Below are 26,748 nucleotides of genomic sequence, written 5' to 3'. Positions count from 1 at the left end.
AACATCTTATATTACAGTCCCTGGTTAGTTAATTGTTACCCTAGTTATACACTAATCAGGATTAATAAATTGTTAATTACATAAAGATTATTACGCACGGGTTTATAGAGTGTTAAAGTATAACATACAAACAACTAAATGACACCTATATTGTCTTCATTAAACATTTACTGAGATTCATTTGTTTCTTTTCTTTTTTCTTTTTTTTTAAATTAGACAATTTCAAGTGTGTCCTATTAATGAGGCTTTGTTCTCATTATATGTCTGCCGTCACAAAAAACAAAGATACCAGATTAGGCAGTTAAAACGTATCATCAGCTTAAAATGTTTATGCAGCTTATGCAGTATTTCACTCATATGAGCGTAATAACTAACACACTTGTATTTCTAATTAAGTACAACTATGGCCGCATACAGTAATTTTATGTCGAATGGGTGGATAAATTTGCTCTAGCCCTTGGGCGAAAATGTGCTTTTAGACCCCAGTTGTGAATGAGCACACACTATAGGAGGGCAGCTTTATTATGCACCACAGAGTCCCAAATTACTGGAATACTACCTGGCCCCGGGTTTTCTGCACATCCGCACAACTCAGGTAAAACATTCAGGAAAATGCACCATGTGAGTTATCATAAAAACTACAATTTTAAGGATGCTAGAACTAGGTTTTGACTCAAGGCACCTTTACACAACAGATAAAAGCTACATATTGAATAATACTGATAATTATTAAAGAGCAATCGCAGCACACGGTCTGGTTTACGCTGCTGATAATACATGGAGCCGTTTCAGAAAATTATGGTGCTGCTGAATGGTCCCAGTACTTTCTCTTCCAGCAGACACAGTTTGACATTGTCTTTAATTAGAAAACCACTGAAACCAAACTTGAAAGTAGAACGATTATTCTATACTGGTATTGTTTACAGTGGCAAGTGCCTACATAATGTAACTACTATGTTATTATATTATATTATATTATATTATATTATATTATATTATATTATATTATATTATATCAGTGGCAATGTCCTTTCTCACTTGGTTGTGTCTGTGGTGAGAAAGGACATTTGAGCTCATCAAGGAGGAGCAGCAACCTACTGGTAGACTTCCAGTTGCTGCCTCCTGGCCACCGCCTTCTTTCAGCCCCCCACCCCTCCTCTCTCCGCTTCCTCCTCCTCCTCCTCTTCCGCTACTGCAGCAGTAAAGCCCGGTGTCTCCTGCATCCATGAAGAGATCCCCCCTCCACGGCACCTCCCCCGCCACGATGGGCCGCGAGCAATTAACTGCGTTGATGTGTTGATATTGAGATATTTCAGTTATCAAATATGAATCATGCATTTGATATTTCTGGCCACTTTGCTCGTCAGCATCCTTTTGCCTTGGCTTCATCCATCACTAGCTTCACTCGGTAGGTACTGCCACAGCCTGCTGGCTTTTTTGTCACTTTAATGTGATCGCGTACGCCTTCCACTCTGTGCTTTGTGCTGAAATATTGTTTGGTGATGTGCTTTGGATCTATGACAGCGTTCCTCTGAAGCCACCGGGAATTATTGTATTTAACACGCTGCGTCTTTAGCGTGATGCTGCATGAGGGCAGACTACAGCATCTCAGCATCTTTTGTTCAGCTAGTAAAAACACAGTGATCACTGTTATGGATATTTACTACGCTTGAATTAAGTCTAACACACAGGCTCTGTGTTTGTTCAAGTGCGTGATATTATCCAGGCACGCCGGATTAAATGAGAACAGTATTTATCTGGTGCAGTTTTTACTTTGGCAATAACCGTATCAAAAGTGCTTTTCATTTAAATGAGGCAGTTTATAGTCTGTGTTCTAAATCAGTGTAATTGGGGGTTGCTATTAGTTTTTGAGTATACTGCTGCATGTAATCACTGCAGATGAACTGTGTCATAAAAATGGCATAAAGCTAAAGCCACTTGCCTCAGTGTAATAATTGTGTTTAATGAATTAAAGATGATACCTGGCTTTGTGCATATCTGTATGCATCGTTTAGTTTTAAAATATATATATATATATATGTATCTGTGCTGTGAAAAATCCCTTGCAGAGGTTCAAGGAGTAGAGGACAAGGTTGAGAGGGACGCAGTGTCGGCTCTGCTGAAGCAACAGGCAACTGCAGCACCCACCACAGACAACATAACACACCATGCAGTAGAGCATGTGATCACCTACCCCTCTCGGTTGATCTACTACCTAAATGAGGACTCTGAGAGTACCTACCATGACCTGAACACCCATGCTAAGAACCAAGCTTCAGAGGGCCAGGTATGTGGAATACGGGTGGATGAAGATGATTAATGCTTGCGTAGCCTTGATTGTGCAAAAAGTTTGCAAGATGTATGGTCAAAGGTTGTAGTACATAATATTGTGTTGTTTGGTCTGATCCCAGTATTTCATGTCAGTTTGCTGTACAGAATCAGTCAAAGCTAAGATAGTAGTCAAAATAGACCCACCTAGCATAGTTTATGTGTTTCTTTAGCAACTGGAATGATGCCAAAGCAAGTGTGCTGAAAGAAGCACTTCTTCCCGTCAACCCACTGTACATTAACATCCGTCACTGATACAGCACATCTGTTATTTGTGCATTGTGCTGTAAATGAAGTTGAAGGCAGACCCTGGAGGATTTTGGCTCTGTGAGACGCTGCTATAATCTTATTTGTTTTGCAAGCTACCATTATCTGCAGTGACTACTCTTTTTCCCTTCTACAGGCAGTCCACCTAGCCCAAGTTAGTTTCCAGTTAGAGGCATTTGGCTCCAGATTTGTTCTAGATCTGTCTCTTAACAAGTAAGTTCTCCTAATCTAATTTAACCACAGCGATTCATTTCACTTAAATTGGTTAGTGTTATTGATTGTGGGCTTTTTTTTTCTGTGAAACTCAGAGATGTGTAAGGATTTTGTTTATCTCCCTGTCCTTGTTTTTTTCCCACAATCTCACCACCAGCTGTCTGAGTACTAATCTAGCATGAGACAAAGACGCATCACAGCCCTTTATGGGAAATGACACCAGATGATAAGAACATGTCAAAGAGTATTTGTTCTCAAGGTCATCTCAGCAAAAATGACTAAATAGATGAAAACAATAGAATTTCAGTATCTTGTATCATGCTGGCCTTGTGACCAGCATCCATATAGCCTATCATAGACACTCTTCACTCTATAATATGTGGTGCTGTATAGAAGATAACTCTTATTTCCTGTTTTAAATCCTTTACTAATTTAAATATAAATCTGCTTATTAGATTTTGGTGTACCACAATAATAATAAATATAATGAAATTGTTGTGATCAGAAAGATAAAAAATACAAAATATAAAGACCAGTGTAAGACTCAAACAGAACATGCATAAGTGCACTACACTTGTATTTCTATCATGACAGCACAAAGCAGACGTTCAGTGAACTGAAAGTCGACTCAGACTATGATACGAAGCGATGAACCACGTCGAGTAGCTGACTCTTGTTTGTAAATGATATGTATAATGTGTCAGAACAGAGCTTAATGCAGCATCAATTGAAGATAATGTAATCAGGGAAACTGTGGGTCAGCACGTTGGTTGCTAAGTGCTAAGAGCGACGTCAGCTCAGCAGCCAGACTAGTTTTATCTGAAGGATTTTGGATAACCAACATCTCTATATTTAATGAGGATTTAATAAGCTTGCATCAAAATGAGGATGGATACGGCTGCTCTGTGTTCTGCATCTATTGATTCACTGGCTGTATAATGAAGCCTGGCGTACATATGTGAAAAATTCCTGTAGGATTTAGTTACTTTTATGTTTTCTTATCATGTGGTTGGATATTCAGCTTGTGCCTGTGGCTTGCTGAGATCACAGAGGATGTGCCATAAACTTAAGATCCTGTAAACACGCTTTGAAATTACTTTATACAGTTGTTACTTCAGCTATAATGAAGGAAATGTTGGAGCTTTGGCTTCATAGTGGTTTGCGTATCATGTCAGTGCCCACGTCAAGGCTGATAAAGACTTGTAGGCAGTGCAGCAGTATGGAGCAATTAGTATTTGTTTTATTGCCCAAATGTACAAGTTCAGAAATCTTCTGCAGTCTGCAGTTTTGGAGATTACATATCGGCGCTGGGATATCTTCAGAGTGTCTGTCACTGCTATCTTCGTTTTAAGTTGAACATTTCCTGTGAGGTTTAGCTGAAATGAAAAATGCATCGCTTCTTGTATCGCATGCATCGTGTCAAGTGACAGAAAAGCCTGTCACTCCGTTCAGGAATCACCACATAGTACAACAGGAAAATCTCAGCAGCAGTGAAGAGGCCTGCACGTGTGACCTTGATTCCCAGCTGTTTGCTTGTAGGTTATCTACTAGATGCTTTTTTTGTGCGAGAACAGGGGTTTGAATTCTGCTTAGTGTTGTAGCTGCAGCAGCACTGATCTAAATATAGATAGGTCTGCACCCTGCTAGTGGGTGCTGCTTTATCTGCTCACCTCTTACCGTACCTGGAATTGCAAGCAACTAAAAAGATGATTTACAGAAACTAATATAAGTCTTACTTTTAAAGAATCTGGATGTTTTTGAAATGCGTTAGTTAAATCGTCAGTGGCCACAATGGCGACTTTGTCTGGGAGATTTTCTTCCTTTGCCGTCTTTCTGAATATTTAATAGCATCTCCATATATTAAGCCTCAGAGCAGATTATTGCCTTGCATGAACAGCATGACTGTGTCATGTGCTGCTACGGGATTTTAGAGTTACATTTGATCTGGCGCCAGACGTGAGAACCTCCTGCAGCTCTTTGGTCCCCTCTCTCTCCTTTACCTCTTTGTGCCTTTCATGTGCTGCTGCCTCTCCTGCTGCATTGTGGCGCTCCGTCTCCTGTGAACCAAGAGACCTTGGGGCAGAACTCCCTTCTCACGGTCTCCACAAGCAACCGTGGCGCATAGACGTTCAAACAGACACACCTCAAGATGCTCACGCTCCGGCGCTTTACCTTTCCACACTCAGCTATGTTACCAGTCAACCAGAGAGCCAACCACGCACTCATACACACACAGCCGTTCAAACACCGATACACTCTGGTGTGGCCCACTCTTCTCATCTGTCAAGCTATAAATAGCCCTTCACTCAGGAATCTCTCAGAGACTGCTCGTGCCTTGGGTCTCCTCTCGTAATGGTGCACTTCCTGTTCACATGCTCCAACGCATCACTCAAAAAAATGGTCACACTGCTGGTGTCACAATACAGAGCCACTATTTCCATCCTTTTTTTTTCTGCTGCGGCACAGCTATATGTTCAGAGAGGAGGGATGTTTCCGTTTTGCAAGGTTACTCAGAAAAAAAGCGCCATTGTGGCAGAAATTATCTCTTGAAGTCAGCTAACAGACCGAGTGTGTGAGGGACGCTGACTCAGGGAGCTGCTGAGAGGACTGTTGTGTTCAAGGTGAGGTTGAGGCCTTACGATAATTTATCGTATTAGGCTTTTCCGTTCAGTTTAATTTGGGCAAATCTGATGCAGAAGCAGGTAGCTTCATATGATATAATTTGCTTCTGTTCTGTTCTGTTCTCACGGTGCTTTTGAGAGATTTTTATCAAATCCAGTTTTATTTTGTGCATCTTCTCCCGGGCTAGTTAGTCATCCCCAGGTTACCTGCATAGTAATTTTTCCTGAGGGCAGACAACATTTAACATCTCCACTGCACTTTTGAGATGCCAGGGGAGTGTTTGTGCAGCCAAATGCGGGCCCGGCGGTGATGACTGTTCGTGTTTAAACGCCAACCAAAGCACTGCTCTCTCACCACTAGTTTAAAACCACAATATGTGAGTCAGAGAAAGCAAAACGAGACAGACAGACTCCTGCATGTTTTTTTTTCACTGCATCACCTCCTTTTACTCCTCCTGGCAACTCCTCCTGTTACTAACTGCAATCTCTGTTTTCTTCAGTGACTTGCTGTCTTCAGATTATGTTGAGATCCACTATGAAGGAGGGAAACCTGTTATATCAAAGGTAATGTTTAAGTGCTGTGGTGGGCCATGTGTATGCTGCTTTGACCTTGCACATAGATAGATAGATAGATAGATAGATAGATAGATAGATAGATAGATAGATAGATAGATAGATAGATAGATAGATAGATAGATAGATAGATAGATAGATAGATAGATAGATAGATAGATAGATAGATAGATAGATAGATAGATAGATAGATAGATAGATAGATGAGGATGTGAGCTAGTGAGATGGAGATGAGAGCTGTTTTCTCCTGCTGCTGATTCAGGCAGAGAGCTGGGTTGGGCATGCTGTAGCTGAATCAGCAGGGTTTTGCTCCCCTGCAGCCTCCTGCTGGAGCTCTGGTCACATGATGAGGGAGAGAAAGCACTCTGCAGTATCAGTGCAGGACGGGATGGGTGAAGTGAAGTGTGTGTGAGGGAGAGGAAAAGAGAGAGACAGAGGGAAACGGGGCCCTGCGCTCACCCGGGGTCTGATGGCTGAGTCACAAACAGTGTCGGCACCCACCTTGCAGTGTATTAACTTCCCCTTTTAACAAGCATAGATTGAGCCCCCCTGCAGGAGTGAGCTGCAAATAAGCCAAAACTGACATCTGTGACACAAGCTGTTACCCTTTTAGGACTGCTGGAAAATTCAAACACACTGACAGCTTTACACAGCGCCACGACTGTGTACACACAACTCCGTGCGTTATGCTAGCGCCGATGCTGCCTTAGTACTGTGTCTTCTTCCCTCAGGGCGGTGAGCACTGTTACTACCACGGCCAGGTGAGAGGGAACGATAACTCCCACGCAGCCTTATCTAGCTGTAACGGTTTGCAGTAAGTGAACATCAGATTTTTTGTTTTTTTTGTGAAATCCTCGCCGCGCTCAGAATATCTCTGGATGTACTCATCTCTGCTGCTTAGCTCCTATTGACTCGGTATTGACTGGTGTGTCTCTCCCTTTTATTCTCCCTCTGCCTGGCAGTGGGATGTTTGATGATGGAGTCCATGTGTATCTAATTGAGCCCTTACAACAGAATCATTCAAGTGTAAGTTATTCCTTTAACAGACATGCACACTGTGATCAAACAAACATCCTCACCTTGGATGGAAACGCACGTTTTATGTTGTTACTCCTTTTTGTTCTCAGTCAAGGATATCCTACCAGGATCATCCTGTTTTCAAAGGAAACGGCCATTTCCTACATGGAATTAACATGACCTTATGTTTTTTTTTACATATGCTATAGCAAAAACAAATAATCTGCATTTTTATTGTATGTTAGTCATCATAATTCCTATTTGTCAAGCCATAGTAGAGAGCTGGTTACGGTTAGGGTGGTTTTCTAGTCCTGGATGACTATTCAGTGATGGCTCTGGCCCACACCAGTTCTTCCTGTTATGGTAAATGGCCTGTATTTGTATAGCGCTTTACTTAGTCCCTAAGGACCCCAAAGCCCTTTACACTACATTCAGTCATCCACCCATTCACACACACATTCACACACTGGTGATGGCAAGCTACATTGTAGCCACAGCTGCCCTGGGGCGCACTGACAGAGGCGAGGCTGCCGGACACTGGCGCCACCGGGCCCTCTGACCAATAGTCATAATTATATCATAGTTATAGTCAAAGAGGAACATTAGGTGCTAATGGGAATCTGTGGCACTTTCTTCTTGTTGTAATAATCTGTCGGACATGCTTTTGATTGCGCAGTATCTGTTTTCTAGCATTGACAGTCTACATGTTTGTGCACTGCTAGAAATGTTCCTTTTCCTGTTACTACAAGTGGATTTGACTGCATTGTTGGTGGGAAAAATAGTTTCCCCCCCTTTACATGCAAACATAAGTGCTCTCGTTCTTTATAAAACTGGAACACCTCGTGCTCTTGAAATCAGCAACTCAAGAGTACTCACTCTGATACATAACAGCAGCTAAACGTCAGAAAAGTGGTGCAGCAGGCATTCAGCGCCAAACATTTTTGTGTAATTATTTAGTCCTGCATTTACTTTTGTAAATCCTTGATAAATTACGTGTTAGTGTTTAAACTTATTTTTTTCATTTGCTGAATGTTTGGTTTTAAGCAGATTAAACTCTGCCTGCTTGTACAAGTTACCCTCCCTTTTTTTTCACCGATTTGTTTGCCTGACTCCTACAGGATACAGCTGCTAGGCCTCACAAACTAAGAAGAGCAGCCTCTTCTTTGTGGGATGATGATTCAGTGGAGCAGGGTAAGGTTTCCATGCCTGTCATTAGTCTTTTCACATAACTGTCTTTATCAGTCCTTCCCCTCTGACCAGCACCACACCTCTTTTGACTTCTTAAACCTGACATTATCATCCCTGTCTTCAGACACAAAGCAAGGACAGGAAGGTCCAGATAGGCTGTCACCTCAGAAGAGACCTTTAAAACAAACTGGATTGGATTTTAGTGTTATAGTTGCCAAATGGACCAAATGTATATAACTTTCCTTGGATCACAAGCACTTGCCTCGCTGCCGTTTTGCCAAGTTCCCTGTCTCCACGCGTCTTTTTGCACTTCATAGGAAATTTTGAGACATGCTGTGGAAATTTCTGGGAAAATGTCACATGCATAACTGATTTCTTTCAAAACAAGTCTGCAGGGGTGTAAACACTCGAGTCTGTAGAGGTGTCACTCTTTCCTTGTGCTTATTTGCAGAGGAAGAGGAGGAGCAGCTCTTCTCCGAGCTGGATGAACTGTCCTGGCTGAGGCGCAGGAAAAAGCGAGCAGTAAGTCTCTGATCTCACCTCTCTCTGAAGTAATGCAATGACTTTAGTGCACTCACCCCGGCTGCGTTTCACAGTTTACAATAAAAACACCCACAGAAGTTTACAAGGTCAGACCTGTGGTGATACTCCAAATTATACGCTTGAAGCTGCCTGGTCATTGTTGTTTTGTTTTGCAGATGCCTCGCAGTGTATTTGAGGAGATGAAGTATTTAGAAGTCATGATTGTCAGCGACCACAGTATGGTGCGTAAAAATCTCTCCTTTTTTCCTCATTTGATGCTATATGGCTGGTATTTTATCATGGACAAAAGGATACTCTTTAATATTCCAGACTTGGGCCGACTCCCTCCCAGAAGAGGGAGCAGCAAGCCTCACCGAATGTTACACACTGTACATCACTGTGTGCTATTTTTCCCTCCCCCTTTCTGTTTGCAGTTTAAACGACACAGGAACAAGCAGCACACGAGGAACTTTGCCAAGTCAGTAGTTAATCTTGTGGATAGTGTGAGTAAGCTTTTTACTTATCCTTTGAGCAAACTGGAGTGTGTGCTTTTTTTGGAAACCTCTTTTAGAATATCATCTGCCATCAGCAGGTCTAACTTCACTCAGCTACTATTATCACCAAATGAGCACCAAAATACTCAGTCTAGCCCAGGGGTGTCGAACTCCAGGCCTCGAGGGCCGGTGTCCTGCAGGTTTTAGATCTCACCCTGGGTCAACACAACTGAATCACATGATTAGTTTATTACCAGGCCTCTGGAGAAGTTCCAGACATGTTGAGGAGGTAATTTAGCCATTTAAATCAGCTGTGTTGGATCAAGGATACATCTAAAACCTGCAGGACACCGGCCCTCGAGGCCTGGAGTTCGACACCTGTGGTCTAGCACATGACTTCTCTGGCATCACAAGCTGGATAAGATTTGATTTTGTTCAGTGTTCACTATCTGCAAAATGTTTAACATTTCATTCACCCTCGTGTGTAATTTGCATTTGATGCTTAAACTACAATGGTAAACATTGTCACAGGACTGTCACAGGACTAAAATGCACGACTCCAGGCAGACAAAATAATGCAAAGCAAACCTTTTATTTTGTTGACGTCATAGATCAATAACTAAAACCAAGGAAACCACAGAGAACCGGGGTAAACAGCAAGCACACATCCAGAGAAGACAAAGACTAAATGAAAGAAAGGCAGTATACAGTCACCAGCCACTTTGTTAGGTACAGCTGTTCAATAGCTGCTCATTAGCCCAACCATTGAGTCAGCCAATTACAACAGTGTATGGAGGCATGTAGAGGTGTCAAGATGACCTGCGGAAACTTACATTGACTGTCAGAATGGGGAAAAGGGGTTATTTAAGTGACAGTGCTGCTAAAACTTTGGCACCTTTGGGATGCAATGGAAGAGTTACATCATTATTGTGCAGTTGACAAATCTGCAACAACTGAGGGAGGCTGTCACGTCAATATGGACCAGATTTGCTGAGGAATGTTTCCAGCATCTAGTTGAATCTATGCCCGGAGAATTAAACATTTAAATGCAGTTTGTAGTGAGTGTATATAAACAACCTGAGGGCAAACTGGGGGCAGGAGAGAAATGAAACATGGGTGAAAGTACAAGATAATCACAGGGGAGGAAGTAAAAGTCAAAACAAGACATAAGAGACAACTGACAGAGTAAAACAGGAAATAACTCAAAAGATAAATACTAAACACAGACAAGAAACTCTCTCTGGTTAGTCTTGAGCTACAATACCTCAAGACAGCAACTGGAACACAAGGAAGCATAAAATGTGTTCATTTTATCTAAGCATAAAAAAAACACATCTTCAGTAATACTGCAAAGGATCAAATCAGGAATCCAAAAACCATCATGCCAAAGATAAGAATCAAAACTTCAAACACTAGAATAACAGAGAAACCAAAACTGACACTCAAACTCGGATAGATAGCTAAGATTTCAAAACTCCAAAAATAACATCAAATCCAAAGACCCGGGCAAACATCATGGCTAAACATCAGCGTTATCCTTGTCTGTCTGTGTTCTTTGTACAGTGGCTTGCAAAAGTATTCGGCCCCCTTGAACTTTTTCACATTTTGTCACATTACAGCCACAAACATGAATCAATTTATTGGAATTCCACCTGAAAGACCAATACAAAGTGGTGTACACGTGAGAAGTGGAACAAAAATCATACATGATTCCAATCATTGTTTACAAATAAATAACTGCAAAGTGGGGTGTGCGTAATTATTCAGCCCCCTGAGTCAATACTTTATAGAACCACCTTTTGCTGCAATTACAGCTGCCAGTCTTTTAGGGTATGTCTCTACCAGCTTTGCACATCTACAGACTGAAATCCTTGCCCATTCTTCTTTGCAAAACAGCTCCAGCTCAGTCAGATTAGATGGACAGCATTTGTGAACAGCAGTTTTCAGATCTTGCCACAGATTCTCGATTGGATTTCGATCTGGACTTTGACTGGGCCATTCTAACACATGGATATGTTTTGTTTTAAACCATTCCATTGTTGCCCTGGCTTTATGTTTAGGGTCGTTGTCCTGCTGGAAGGTGAACCTCTGCCCCAGTCTCAAGTCTTTTGCAGACTCCAAGAGGTTTTCTTCCAAGATTGCCCTGTATTTGGCTCCATCCATCTTCCCATCAACTCTGACCAGCTTCCCTGTCCCTGCTGAAGAGAAGCACCCCCAGAGCATGATGCTGCCACCACCATATTTGACAGTGGGGATGGTGTGTTCAGAGTGATGTGCAGTGTTAGTTTTCCACCACACACAGCGTTTTGCATTTTGGTCTCATCTGACCAGAGCACCTTCTTCCACATGTTTGCTGTGTCCCCCACATGGCTTGTGGCAAACTGCAAACGGGACTTCTTATGGTTTTCTGTTAACAATGGCTTTCTTCTTGCCACTCTTCCATAAAGGCCAACTTTGTGCAGTGCACGACTAATAGTTGTCCTATGGACAGATTCCCCCACCTGAGCTGTAGGTCTCTGCAGCTCGTCCAGAGTCACCATGGGCCTCTTGGCTGCATTTCTGATCAGCGCTCTCCTTGTTCGGCCTGTGAGTTTAGGTGGACGGCCTTGTCTTGGTAGGTTTACAGTTGTGCCATACTCCTTCCATTTCTGAACGATGGCTTGAACAGTGCTCCGTGGGATGTTCAAGGCTTGGGAAATCTTTTTGTAGCCTAAGCCTGCTTTAAATTTCTCAATAACTTTATCCCTGACCTGTCTGGTGTGTTCTTTGGACTTCATGGTGTTGTTGCTCCCGATATTCTCTTAGACAACCTCTGAGGCCGTCACAGAGCAGCTGTATTTGTACTGACATTAGATTACACACAGGTGCACTCTATTTAGTCATTAGCACTCATCAGGCAATGTCTATGGGTAACTGACTGCACTCAGACCAAAGGGGGCTGAATAATTATGCACACCCCACTTTGCAGTTATTTATTTGTAAAAAATGTTTGGAATCATGTATGATTTTCGTTCCACTTCTCACGTGTACACCACTTTGTATTGGTCTTTCACGTGGAATTCTAATAAAATTGATTCATGTTTGTGGCTGTAATGTGACAAAATGTGGGAAAGTTCAAGGGGGCCGAATACTTTTGCAAGCCACTGTATGTGTGTAAACACTGTATTCCTCCCCGCTCCCATTATTCTACATCCGTCCTCCCCGTCTCCGCTTCCTTTGCTGTCGCTCTCTGCCTCTATCTCACACGTTTTGTTGTGTGTTTTTTTTCCTTTACTGCTTCCATTCATTGCTTCCGACGGCAGATCTTCAAAGAGCAACTCCATACACGTGTGGTGCTTGTTGCTGTGGAGATCTGGACAGACAGGGATCACATCCCCATAAGTGTGAAGCCGCTGGAACTGCTGCGTGATTTCTCCAAGTACCGGCAGCAAAGCATCAAGCACCATGCCGATTCTGTGCAGCTACTCTCGTAAGTTCACCCTTCGGGGGCTGAACAGATCGTTTGGGATGGTCTCTGTTGTTCTGGTTTTGCTCTGATGGAAGTACGCTTTGTTTGCCTGCCTGTAAATAAAGCAGCACTGCTGTGTTCTTACCTGCTTTGTGCTATTTATATCTTCCGTCTTATTCTTCATCTCCATCATTCTTGTAGAAACGCCACCTTCCACTACCGCAGAAGCAGCACTGCGTACTTTGGAGGCATGTGTTCTGTGAGCCGTGGAGTAGGCGTCAATGAGGTCAGATTTACTGTCACACATCCAGCATTGCTCTGTGGACGTATCGCGCTGTGATTATGCGGTGAGTAATATTTTGTCACTGTTGTGCCAACAGTACGGCACCACCTCGTCCATGGTAGTGTCTCTTTCCCAGAGCCTGGCACAGAACCTGGGCATCCAGTGGGATCCGGCATCCAAGAGAAGTAAACATGAAACACTTTTTCTTAACACACAGCTGCTATAAGTACGATAGGGATGGCAGGCTAAAGTCACAAAGTTCATAGCACATAGTAAATAACAGTTTTTATGTAGCGGTCTCAAAAATGCACCTGTCAGTTATGATACATTTGGTGTTTTATTGAAGATCCTGTGATCCCTACACTGGTTTCAGATGCCTCTCTAACATTGTCCAGCTTTGCTTGAACTAAGGTCAGGATGGGAACATTTCTCACTCTTAAACCAGACATACACATAAAACTGAAATCCTTTTGCTGCACGGCTAAAGTTGTTTGTAAAGGAGAGAACATTTTTTGATGGCAGGTGTTTAAATGCGCTTTATTTAAAACTGCTAACTGGATGTAATCTCACATCTGGAAATTGGAGAAGTAGCTCCATTAATCAGAAATGTAGGTGTTTTTCTTTCTCGAAATTGTATTTTTAGTACTTTGAGCACCACAAATACTTCTGCTCTCAACTCTTTAGGTCTAAGAAGGAAGTGTTTTGTGTTAAGTGAACTTTCACGTTTCATCATGCTGTTACTATTGGCATTTAACTGTTGAAATACAGGATACTGACAAATACTGACTGTATTTGAGAAAAGTAGACCAGCTAATGTCCGTTTGAGAAAGAATTTATGCCATCAGATTTGAGATCGCCATGCTTAATGAGGCAGCTGCCAGGTTAGAAACTGCAAGCTGGAAAAAATGCTAACCATCAGCAAAAGTCTATTTGTGGCCCCAAAGCTGCCTAGGAGAATGTCAGTGTAAAATAAAGTGAAGGGATTCTTCATTATTCAGCAGAAAGCTGGATATCAGGAATTAAATCCACTGATTAAGACTGCTTTTCTTTGAAATTACAAAAAAAAATCATGCTAACATGTTTACTTTGTCTACTCTTAAGTCTTTATTTAAAATAAAAGTTGTGGATGCTATCTTTTCTTACTCTGTCCGTTCCTCTTTCTCTGCTGTTTCTACACTTTCTGCCCTGTTTTGCAGAGGAATGCGGCTGTACTAGCCAGTGGGCTGGCTGCATAATGGAGGATACTGGGTAAGATCCAACATACCCCTGAGAAACACACATACACAGTCATTCATTCACATGGCGGAGCAATTACAAATGCTCGTTTGTGTGCACTCAGTAATGTAGTAATCAGTACTTGTTCAGATTTTTTCATTGTTGCTTGTTATTAATTAACTCTGAGCGACTGTTTAATACAGTTACACAGTTTTTAACCACCTAGTCAGTCAGTACACAAGTAAGAAAATGAATAAGTTGCACCTACTGTAATTTCGGCATGCTGTTTTGTGAATAATAAGCAACTCTTTTAGCTAAAGTAGGATTGGGTATATAAAAGGTAGCTGTAGTCACCAGGGTGTCCCCCATTGGTTAGTTATGTTCCTAGAGAGGATTTTGCTGTCACCATCTTGTTGTTTTGAAACTGGACAGGATGAGCAACAGGTGGCTCTGACTCAAAAACCGAGGGACAAAGCATGCTGTTACAATAGTGACTTGTCAGTGACCAGAAGCATACCCAGCTTTATCATTCTACACGCCTCTATTTGAGACCACAATTTAAATCATGTTGTATTCAATTTAACTTGAAACTTGCAACTGAGAACATAAACACGGTAATAATAGTTGCAGGGTCATCTTTCCATGGAAGCTCGTTTCTGTGACTTCCATTGGTTAAAATTTCAGGTTATTATTTCAAGATTTTAAACTTAGTGATACGTTTTAGTCAGTAAGCTGAAATTTTGAGATATCTAATCAAAATTGACTTTTGGCAAATTGACATGCATTCAGAATATTGAAGTCAACATTTTAGGCATATTTTTTTTGACTGTATCCTGTTTGGTTGGACTTTGAAAACTGAATACTTATAAATATCACTGTCTTCTCTCTGCAGAGTCCAACACCCTCAAAAATTCTCCAAATGCAGCATCTCAGACTACAAGGAGTTCCTCCTGAAAGGTGGAGGTTCTTGTTTGTTCAACAGGCCAACCAAGGTTAGTCGCCCCTTCTCTCAACATGTCAAACTTTTATGCACACATGCTCCTTTTACACCGTCTTGTCCTCTCCTGAAAGCTGTTCGAGGCAGCAAATTGTGGGAATGGATTTGTAGAACTGGGAGAGGAGTGCGACTGCGGACTGAGAACAGTGAGGGTCTTTTTACTTCACCACGTCACGTATGCCCATTTGCCATCTTCTCTTTGTTCAGATGCTTGAAGCTCGTTTCCCTTTGTTTTCAGGACTGCCAAAAGGAATGCTGCAAGAAGTGCTCCCTCGCCAATGGGGCACACTGCAGCGATGGACCATGCTGCAATAAAACATGCTTGGTACAAGCTTGGTTCTTTCTTTTTAAAGCTCTGAAAAACTAGTAGTTGATTTCTGAAATCTAACGCTGTTTTATTATCCTTTTCTTGCCAGTTCTACCCACGAGGTTACAGCTGCCGCTATGCTGTGAACGACTGTGACATCTCAGAGACCTGCTCTGGGGACTCGGGACAGGTTGAGCTTATGGTTTATTTAGCTTTAAATAGCTTTAATTAGTTCATTTTTTTGCACATTGAACACAAATTTGGCTGTTAAAAAAGAAAGGTTGTTCTCTTTGTGATTTTTACAGTGCCCGCCAAACCTTCATAAACAAGATGGTTACATCTGCCAGGTAAACCAGGTAAGAAATGGGTATTTAAAAAAATATAAATGCCAATATGTGCTCAAAGTTTTCTGATTTTTTATTAATCTCTATCTAAAGGGTCGCTGTTACAGTGGAGAGTGTAAGACCAGAGAGAACCAGTGTAAATACATCTGGGGATCAAGTAAGGTTTAATGCTCCTTGGGTTAATTTGAGCACGGGTTCTGCACGAGGAGAGGCAGTGTGCAGCTCATCGCCCCTCTTTTTGTTTTAGAGGCTGGAGGCTCGGAGAAGTTCTGCTATGAGAAGCTGAACACGGAGGGCACAGAGAAGGGCAACTGTGGAAAAGATGGAGAAAAATGGATCCAGTGTAGCAAACAGTGAGCACAAAATAATAACACTGTCGCAAATTCATTGAATAATAAAGTGCCTGAAAGCATATTTTTAACTTTTCTAAACTGATCGGCCAACATTTACACCCATTTTGTGCACCAAGCAGCCAGCTGTGCATAGGTGAGAAAGTTTTACTGTCAAGATCCTTTAGGATCCCCAAATTTTTGTTGTGGTATTCCAAAGACATGTTGTACAAGTTAATCCTGTTATGTGGAATTTCAGCATCAGGTTTCTCAGTTGTTGTTGTTTTACAGCCATCCAACAGAGGGCACCAAAGGACACTGTTTAAAATGGATAATTGCCATCAAATCCCAGGAATGTATTTTTACCAATCAGATCAATTACTAAAAAAAGATTCCAGGGAAACCACCTCAGCACACATGTCTTCAGTCTTCCTGGCTTTTCTCTTTAACTGGGATGTGGTGGTAAAAGTCAAGTCAGTTTACACTGCCCAGCCAAAAAAAGCCGAACCCTGAAATATTTAACTGGACTGCTTTTAGCTTCGATGACAGCACGCATTTGCAGTGGCATCGTTTCAAAAAGCTCATGCAGTTTCACAATATGTATTCTCATCCAGAGTGGCATTCATTTTTTAACAAGATTGATGTCGGCAGAATCAGAACGCTTTGTAAAGTCTTCTCCGGCACATTCCCAATAAGGCAATATTCCCAATAACAGTTAAGGTCAGTTAAGTCTGGGTTGGCCAACCCACGTGTGAAAATGATGTCTCATGCTCCTTGAACCATTTATTCATAGTCTGAGCTTGATAAATCCTAGCATTGCTATCTTGGAACATGAATGTGCTATCAGGGAAGAAAAACATCCACTATGGAAAAACCCGGTCATTCAGTATATTCAGGTAGTCAGCTGAGCCACATGACACTGTACAACCTAGACTTGACCAACCAAAGCAGATTATAAAATTGCCTCTGCAGGCTTGTACACTAGGCGCTCGGCACGATGGGTCCATCATTTCATCCACCTCTCTTCTTACCCTGATCTGTGATTATTCACAATCATTCAAGATTTTCTTATGACCACATTCCTCCTTCCAGGTTTTACACAATGTCATTTCTTTTTTGTTTTAGTTTTTCTTTGGTTGAGATAACAGGAGACTTAAAACTTTCCTTTTTGATAAAGCGTATAGTTAGGGCTGGATCAGGTGATTCTGAACCATTCCTTAGGTATGCTGCAGTAATCTTAGACTGCTGGGAGAGTCCCATGTCCTTCACTCACTTTCTTTTTCAGTTTCCATGTGTTTATAGAAGGATATTGCATTTAATTATTAGTAATTCATTTTAAATTCTAGCTCTCCCATAGTGTGCCTTTTGTCCTAACTCCCTCTGCTCTCTCTTTCCCCTCACACCCATGACATGGATCCAAGTCCCCCACGCATTCTTGTGGGCCTACTTGTGGTTTCTACTGGAGGTTTCTTTCTGTTAAAAGGGAGTTTTTCCTTCCCACTGTCACCAAGTGCTTGCTCATAGGGTGTTGTCTCATTGTTGGGGTTTCTCTGTAGTTCTGCGGGGTCTCTAACAATATAAAGGTGACAGCAGAACAGACCAATAACCTTCTGAAACAAACTAAAATCTTTTCCACAACCACGGGAAATGTTTTGTGATGTGGTTGTTTAAGAAATAAGAAGGTGCTCACTGCATCATCTTAGGGTTAATTAAATGACATGTTGCCAGCTGCATTAATTAATCACTGCAGTAAATATCCAATGAAAGGCTTATACTTAATAGCTTAGGTCAATCCAGGTGGTGACTTCTTTTTGGCCAGGCAGTGTATTTGTAAAACATGTTTAAAGGTAAGCAGTGTGACTTTAAAATTGCACTTAATATTAAAGACCAAACATTGACTGTAAGAGATTAAATCAAAGTTATCAGTACGAGGTTTCAGATCTTTACAGATGTCACTTTGAACCAAACTAATAGAGCTTTTTGGTGCATTTTGCTAATTGATGGTGCAGAAGTGGACATTACATTATTAGAGAGGTGGAAGAGTGCTATCTGTACACATTTTTGGTTGCTTATCTCTCTCTTTTACAGTGATGTGTTCTGTGGTTTCCTTTTGTGTACCAATGTCGGGCGTGTCCCTCGCATTGGAAGCATGAAAGGAGACAGTACCCCCACCTCCTTCAACCACCAAGGGAACGTCATACAGTGCACGTAAACACATTTACTTTAATATAATGCCTGGGGCCTGGGGGCTCTTTACCCATGTGGGAAATAAATAGAAAAACTCTGTAGTAAATTTGGGGGATTTTTTGTGTTGTAATGGGCCATTTTCTCATAAAACGCAAGCTGTTACTAGAAGTTTTTCTATTTCTTTCTAAAATGGGTGCCTACAGGCACTGTTTCTTCTGTAGCTTTATTTTTTGGGAGACTTCAACACTCCTCACCTCTATTCCATCCTTCTCCTCAGGGGTGCCCACGTCCTTTTGGATGATGAAACTGATTTAGGCTACGTGGAGGATGGGACTCCCTGTGGGCCGTCAATGATGTGCCTTGACCGCAAGTGTCTGCCCATCCAGTCACTTAACATGAGCACCTGCCCCATTGGACCTAACGGACACGTGTGCTCGGGCCATGGGGTAAGTATTTGTACACACTTACCTACACCTACTCTTTGCTCACTGGCAAATTGAGAGGGTGTTCACTCATTTTTTTAGAAGATTAGCAAGCATGGACTGCGTGCAGTATTTGTTTGTAAGAGCTGCAGAACGTTTCCAACACCTTTGATGAAAAGAGTGCTTACTGAGTCATGGATAAAGGCTGTTTATGCTCTAACTTAGAGTTTCTGTTCAGCAAACACCAGTATTTGCTCTTTGTTTATTAAATCTCACTCTGGAGGGATGAGGAAAAATAAGGAGGCTCATTGCATTTCAAATGCCCAGGGTTGTTGATTTTCTTTTTCTCAGTAGAAAAAGTCAAACAAAAGCCTCAGGCTTAAGGGAAATATGCAACTGGCAATCCTTTATTCAGGTGTCAACACGAACTGGAAACTGGGGAAAACCTCTACACTTTTATGGAAATGTCAAATACCTCTTATACCAGTAAGCCAGACTGGCTTTATTTAGATTTTTTAAGAAGAGGTTGCAGAGTAAAGCTTTTTTAATTCTGTATTTAAATATAAATAAAATACTTCTCTTCATCCATCTATCCATTTTCTTAACGGCTTATGCAATTCAGGGTCCTTCAGGGTTGAACTCGAGTCTATCCCAGCTGTCTTTTCAAACTCTAAATGTGCTTCCTTTCTGAGTGGCCCGGCATGTGCAGCATCATTTCTCAGCTGATGTGGTAGAAATTGCCACAATTAAAAATATGTAAACACATAATAATCAAAAATCATAATCTTTTCTGTAGGAAACACAATGCTTTATATTTCCTGCATTAAATGCAGCTCAAAGTGTTTTTGAAAATATTATTTTGACAATAAAATAAACACACAGATACAAAACAATAATAATAGATAATAGCTTGATTTGCTCTATACTGCATTGAGATGTGCATCTTCCCAGAAATATAACTTCCTATGGTTACAATATGTGATTATGACACCAATAATAGCATTTTGCTATTAATTACTAATGCAGTAGCTACTATTTTTCCAAATTAGAAATGTTCCATGTAGCCATTGTTCAATATTTATTATCTCAGAGTGGAACATGATTGGCTAAGTTTCACTTGAGACGACGGAGTAATGCAGACACACCAGTGCACAAGTATTAATGCAAAGCGTTAACTAACTGCAGCGTTAGGTTCTTCAGGGATTTAGTTCAGCACTATAAATGAAGCTTAAGATGTTTCTTAAAGAAGTTTTTTTCCCAAGCGAGTTCTCCTCAGGGGGCTATAGCTGCCTGGGAAATTACACGTCGGTTGATTGATTTTCTTCAAGAGTCCCAGTAAGCCAGTCAGCCGAAAACCAGCTTGCCTAAATTAAATACATTTTTTACACCATCCTGCACTTTTCTCGCTGTGATGCTTTTCTGTGATGCTTACACCAGCTTGGATTACTGGAGCTGAATAAAACAGAGCTATTGTGTTTTTTCTATCATACGTCAAAACCTATGCCAGATTTTTTCGTATAATGTTGGGGGAAAATGGAAGAGAAAAAGTTCCTAGAGGGGAATTTTAAAAAAATGTAATCCTGTGGATAGATTAAAAAAAGCCATAGCTGCTGCATCCTGATTTGAGGCTCTTGCATTCTGTTTACCTCTGTATGTCTGCTGTGTACAGGTATGCAACAATGAAGCCACATGCACCTGTGACACCACCTGGGCCGGGACAGACTGTAGCATGCCTGACCCGCCTAAAGAGCCCGATGTCACTCCAGAAGAAGAACCCAAGGGTCGGTTTCCAACCTTTCTACTCCCGCCATCCGCCATCCAAAAATGAATATATCCACCCTTTTTTAATTTAGCCCAGATTCACATTGATCGTATGTTTAATGTAAATGTTATTACAGTGTCGCTCTCAGTCGCACTGCTAGATCTGAGTCAGTCGCACATTCCTGAGTTTCACAGGTCTACTGGGGAACATAAAGGCTTTGATTGTAGGAGAATGTAAAAGCAGTGTAAGATTTGTTTGCTCTGATTCTGAAGATGATGCTTTGACCACAGGGGGAGGGGCTTACGGGGCAGTGGTCACTTCATCCATGACTCTGAAGCAGAAGCCTGCTATTTGTTTTTGACAGGGTGGTAATAATGCTCCTTTTCCCCTCTGCACAGTGAGCGTGGCCACTAACAGGCTGATAGGGGCAGTAGCAGGGACCATTCTGGCCCTGGGGGTGATTTTTGGAGGCACAGGGTGGGGAATAGAGTAAGCATCTTTAACCCTTTCACAGCTCTTCCTCTCATAGTGGTGCCTCAGTGTGCGGGCGGTCTCGTGAGCCGGCCTGAGCCCGTGTGTGCGTCCCGGTGGCTTTGTGTTTTCTTGTGTGTTGGTGATGACCATATAATTGTCATGTGATTGGATGTTTTCAGTGTCGTGTGATTGATTGATGGATCTCCCCTCCCTCCCTCCCTCCCTCCCTCCTTCCTCTCCTTCTCTTGTCAGTTCCTGTCATTCCCCATTACTACAAGCCTCTTTCTTCATCCTCCCTCTTCCTCCCTACTTCCTCTCCTTTCTCTTATTCTTAGTCGTTATGTGGTTGCTCCTGTGATCCTCTCCTTTCTGGGGCATGTGGGGCATTTAGATGAAAACAGTCCTGAGAAGTGTCCAGTTAGTGACCTGGCTTGTCAGTCAGTGGTAGGCTGTGTGGTGACTGGGACCCCTAAAAACATTTTGTACTGCTCACACTGCAGATCACACGTACATGTCACCTGTAAACCTTTACAGTGATGGATACCCAGGGTCTACACAACCTTAACAGACAAACCACTGATAATCACTACCTCAACTGACACCAGATAAACTTAAATATTTCCAGGGCGTTTGCTTGATTACATTCTCTTTATAACACTAAAAGGGGGTTGAAAAGCATGCAAAAAAATGCATTCTCAAACTCAGTCATTTTATTGTAATAGTATACTTATGGTATGTTTTCTGTTCCATGTGAAATCATCATTGTATAGCTAAATGTTATTAATACAGTAAATGAGTATAGGAACTCATGTCTTTTTCCCCATAACCCTTTACAGGTCCTAGTGCCACCAATCTAATAATAGGCTCCATCGCCGGAGCCATCCTTGTGGCTGCCATAGTGCTGGGGGGGACTGGATGGGGCTTTAAGTAAGCAACACGCCGCATGCCTCTCCTGCTCTAACTCTAGCATCCCTGCTGCTTCTAGACACCAGGGTTTGAGCTCCTGCTACAGAATACAGCATCCCAGGGTGGACATGTTACACTTATTACACTTAGGCTCACATTGACGAGGAGACATGCAGAACACATATGGGTGTGGAAGGAGTTCAGGTGTTTGATACTGTATGAGTAAATTTGACTTTGGGAAACGCTGGGGGTGTCTGTGCATCTGTAGCAGAACCTCAAACTGATTAGACGGGCAGAGCTCAATGTTTGACATGTATTTCATAGTAAAGTACAGAGGGGACAGAATACTTTATAACAGCTAAGTGGTTAAAAAAGTTTGTTTGTACTTATATTACAGAAATTACTCCCCTTTAAAATCTTAAACTAGGCCATTCAGTGTCACTCTATGGCTAGGAAATCTACCCACCGCTGATTAGCCTGCTGTCTTGAGCAACAGGGGTGTTACGCATCCTAATCTAAACAGACCTAAGGACTAAATAATAAATATGGTCCTACAGCCACTAAAGCATGCCAGATAGCATCATGGTTGTCACTAAAACAGCAAAAAAAAAAAAAAAGAGAAAGAAAATAGAATAAGAAACCAAACATTTCTGCATGTTGACTTGTTGATTTGGAGGAGGTCAGTTCATTGCACAAAGGCTGAGACAAACCCTGAGCAATTTGGTCCGAGGGTTGTCGTGCTCTCATCACTTCCATGATGTTTTTTTCTCACTCCGTCGCTCTTTGAGGCCGAGGCTTTAAATGGAGTTATGAGAACAACACACACAGACACACAGAGAGAGAGAAGCCAGGACCTTTTTGTTGTCTGCAGCCTTTGTGCCATGGCTGGCCACACCCACCTGGATGGCCGAGCTCCGCCATAGAGCAGAGCAGGACTCTCGGACCCGCCCACACCAGCTGCCATTGCTGCCTGCTTCGCAGACCCGGTACAGACACGGCGCATTGCACTGCATGAACCACGCACAGCAATAGTGCCACCTTCAACTGGCCGACTATTGGAACAGGTGCATGACAGAGTGATAGAAGCCCCACAGCAAGCCACAGTACGGGGAGGTTATGCATCACTCCTGTTGTTGTACTCATTGTTGTCCCACTGTTGTGGTAGTAGTTACTGTTGCTGCTGCCGCCGCTGTGATCGTTGTTTCTGTGCTCGTCTCCTCTTTCCTCCTCTCCGCTGTAGAGTACACGTTATGTTAGCTCTTTCCTCCCAGATGGTTGTTTTGAGTGGAACTAATGTGTTTCCCATCAATACCGGTAATGACACGTGTCTCCTACACTTCACCTTGTAAACTGATGTTGCACGAAGGAGCCGATCAGCACATCTGCAAGAAGGCAACAGAGTATATTTATATTCGTAACACCTTAAAAATGATGTAATACGGCTTAGACTTTATTGTTCTTTGAGTCCAAAAATTAAACATGTTTATTTATTTCAGATCTGGCCAGTACTACAAAAATTGTAAAGCAGATGTGATGTTTTCTCATCGCTGACACTGTAGACCTCAGGTTTGTGACTGTAAATACCTCTGACTGTCTCTTTGCAGTCAAGGCTGAGCGGGCCAACATGGACCAGCCTGTCCTCACTTCAGTGTCCTCGGCGTTTGATCCTGAAGCCCTCAAAAAGTGCACATTTGGAACATTTTCATCAGGCACACTTACACTGTGTCTAAAATCCCATACTATGTATCACTTAAACAGTAGGATTTAAACCTTAGGATACATTCCAGTGCCTTTGTTGAAATTTTATTAACAGCAGAGTGAAAGCATGTATTTAAACACTCAAGTTCAAGAGTTATCAATGTTAGATTTCAGCTCACCAATCAGCAGTGCAGTACCTACTGCACTGTCCCGCTTACCCAAAATAGTATGTACCTCGCATGCTATTGGATACATACTGAGAATGTGTTATACCAAACAATCCTCACGTACTATTTAAACCTACTAAAAAGTACGTAAGTATGAGATTTTGAACACAGCCTTACATATTAAACTGCAACTAACAGCATTTCCTTAAGAGAGCGTGGTTGCTTGTCCAGGTTGCACTAGCTCCGTTGCATATATAATTATAGCAGATGCTGACTTCTTTTTCTTATCTCCTCATCAAGAAATGTGAAGAAACGGCGGTATGACCCCAATGCCACAGCCATTTAACCCAAGGAGAAGATGGCAATCACACAGGGACTGCTCCAAGGCTTCCTTAGTTGGCTACCTGACAGCTGGACTGCACTTACTGCTGCTGATTCTTTGGCATTAGATTTACTTGAAAAAGACATAGTGGACATTTTAACAAATTTCCATCGTAGTGACATTATAAATGCAGCCTTTTTCAACTACACCTCACCCACGCCCCTCCACCCTGATCTCCGGAGTGACAGAGCTCCTCTTTCCATCCTTTAGTGCCAGTGCACAGGCGTTCAGGCGGAATCCACACCACTCTCTCACCTGGCATGAATAAAATCGAAACAAAACCTGCTGCTTGCTGGCCCGCCCGACCCCCACCCTCCCCGCCCGCGCCCGGCATGAAGAGCCCTCTCTGCGGGGCTCTGCATGGCTACCAAAGCTATGAATATACTGCAAAAATAAAAAAGAAGAAAAAAAAACACAGAAAGAGGAGAAAAAAAGCGTAGGAGAGAGCCTCATTAAAAACCAAACCCAGTGGAAAGCCTGTTGAAGCTCCTGTTGAAGCAGAACATTATGGAGGCTTCATGTGAGGACCTATAAAGGCAATGCAGGCCATGTAGTGAATGCGCACACACACATACACACATGCACACACCACTGTACATATTTAAGGAGTTCAGGGTTGGAATTGACAGCATATTTTCCAAGGACATCAAATGCTTTTGTTTTTTATCTTAACATCTTGTATAGCGGGTGTTTTTGGTAATGTTATTAAAATAAAAAACAAACAAACTGAGACTAGGATTTGGGCCAAAATGGTTAGAGAAGAAAATCTAAAGTCAGATTCGAGGACAGAGAGAGAAAGCTGTGGTGTCGAGGAGAAGCGCGTCATTTCCGGAGAGATTCAGACTGTGATCCGATTTAGCCCCCCCGTTTTTGAAGTATCTTCAACACTGACTCAAAAGCCAAAGAACCAATCACCCGAACATGTGGATGTTGTTGCACACGGAGCACTTTCCCCTCTGTCTGCAGCCAGTGGTGCCTCTCATGCTGAGGGCATGAAGTCTGTCCATGCAGGCGCTCACGTGTCCGGCCAGGTCTCACTTAACAGTCCTCATCAACACCCACTATACTGGCTTAAGCCTTTTTGCTCTCATAAACTCTTAGTAGAAATCAAGTTCAGCTCTACAGGTAATGCTGCATGCAAATCACTATAGTGGGCTTATAATTCTATATGGGAGTCCCCAAAATCTGCAAGGAAAATATGCTACAAAAGATAGGTGCATGTCAACAATAAAAAACATTTAACTTTTATTTACTATGCAAAGGAAGATATTGCACAAAAGTATGGGTAATAGTGATATCGGTGTAGACATGGTTTTACAAAAGGAAAAAAAAAAAAAAACAACCTCTGCTAATCAGCTAATCTTTTGTATTTGGCCACTCCTACGTCTCCTTTCATTTCGCTTCAGTGTACTCAAACTGTGGATGGACAAATAAAGAAATTATCAAAATAACTGAATTAGTATTTCAGAGAATAAGAGAGACAGCACCCTTTTACACTTGTGGAACTGAAAATCATTTTTGTGTGTTTTTCATCCAGACAGATATTTTTAATCACACACACACACACACATATATATACACACACACACACACACACACACTCTGTATGGTGCCTGTACATATCGAGGCCTGAACAGTTTCCTTGTGCAGGGCTATCATTTCCAGTCCAGCTGATTGTTGGTGTATTCCAGGTGCTGCCATAGCACTGGCATCGTTGTAATCCTCCATGTTAATCATTGTCTGGTGTCCCTCTCTCACTGCATTATGTACAGTTGGACTGATTAATAAACTACGGACAAATTTTATCCAAGCGTTTGTCTTCTTTTCTTTTAAATCCTCAATGAACTGTTAGCAGCTCCTGGTTGTGTAATTGGTGTTATTTAAGAGCAACTTTGAGGAGGTGGAACAAACCATTTGAAATGCAGGGGGGAGGGAACTATGGGGTCAATAACTAACACCAATGCAAAGAAACTCCATTCTTTATTTTGATAGTCCTGCATTAGTGCATTCAGTTTGTTTCCACCCTATCTCGTTATGTCAAATTAGGTCCAGCTGTGTTTCCCTCCTGTTGCACATTCCCTCATTACAGCCTGTGTATGTTTGTGTTAGGGTCCCTTTGTTCATCATCGTCGTCGGGTCGTCTGTCATGTGTCAAGCTCAGGTAGACATGAATCTGTTTTTTATTAATCTGGGAAGGACTTTGACAGGAAACTCAAGTGACAAAAGTGATGCGAACCTAACATGAGCCTGTCATGAACCATAAAGTGTGTTTTAATTGAATTCACCAAATTACCTAGACACTGTACTATTTAACTCCAGAGACTGCAAATTAACTTAAATTTGGTACAGCAGCAAAAAAGTGAAAGCTTAAACCTGTCTTCTGTATTTGTTAGTGTAAAGAAAGTGGATAAATGCACCCAAGTTGTATTTCAATTGTGTGGTTGTGGATACAGTTTAGAAGTTTCAGAAATGTCATAGTCATTTTGGCTTTGAATGATTTCTTTGAACTGCTCTTTTTCCAGGATGATATGGTTGCACAGCATACCTCTTAAAGAACTTTAAAAATAAGAACTGGCTGCACAAGTTTGAATTTTTTTTTTTAGG

At 41.9% G+C, this 26,748-nt stretch overlaps 1 protein-coding gene across 3 annotated transcripts; it reads left to right on the top strand.

Annotated features, from left to right (window-relative positions):
- The first annotated feature begins 1,175 nt into the window (after nucleotides 1-1,175).
- LOC134644386 (disintegrin and metalloproteinase domain-containing protein 23) lies at nucleotides 1,176-25,949 on the top strand. 3 transcript variants are annotated; one of them, XM_063497402.1, is made up of 26 exons: nucleotides 1,176-1,408; nucleotides 2,070-2,287; nucleotides 2,732-2,808; nucleotides 5,930-5,993; nucleotides 6,734-6,816; nucleotides 6,965-7,028; nucleotides 8,138-8,210; nucleotides 8,659-8,729; nucleotides 8,906-8,971; nucleotides 9,164-9,232; nucleotides 12,526-12,692; nucleotides 12,873-12,957; nucleotides 13,052-13,139; nucleotides 14,151-14,202; nucleotides 15,062-15,161; nucleotides 15,241-15,312; nucleotides 15,405-15,491; nucleotides 15,583-15,663; nucleotides 15,779-15,829; nucleotides 15,911-15,974; nucleotides 16,065-16,170; nucleotides 18,235-18,354; nucleotides 18,611-18,779; nucleotides 20,425-20,536; nucleotides 21,828-21,918; nucleotides 24,063-25,949. In XM_063497402.1, the coding sequence occupies exons 1-26, from the start codon at nucleotides 1,333-1,335 to the stop codon at nucleotides 24,106-24,108; spliced, it is 2,352 nt and encodes a 783-aa protein (XP_063353472.1). In that variant the 5' UTR covers nucleotides 1,176-1,332; the 3' UTR covers nucleotides 24,109-25,949. The 3 variants fall into 3 exon arrangements, with proteins under 3 accessions (XP_063353472.1, XP_063353473.1, XP_063353475.1); XM_063497403.1 differs by lacking the exon at nucleotides 21,828-21,918 and adding an exon at nucleotides 20,916-21,006; XM_063497405.1 differs by lacking the exon at nucleotides 21,828-21,918.
- The last annotated feature ends 799 nt before the right edge of the window (nucleotides 25,950-26,748 follow it).

Source organism: Pelmatolapia mariae, linkage group LG16_19, assembly GCF_036321145.2.
Source record: "Pelmatolapia mariae isolate MD_Pm_ZW linkage group LG16_19, Pm_UMD_F_2, whole genome shotgun sequence".
Lineage (NCBI taxonomy): Eukaryota > Metazoa > Chordata > Actinopteri > Cichliformes > Cichlidae > Pelmatolapia > Pelmatolapia mariae.
Note: the sequence above shows the minus strand (reverse complement) of the source record. Positions and strands in the feature narration are given on the sequence as shown.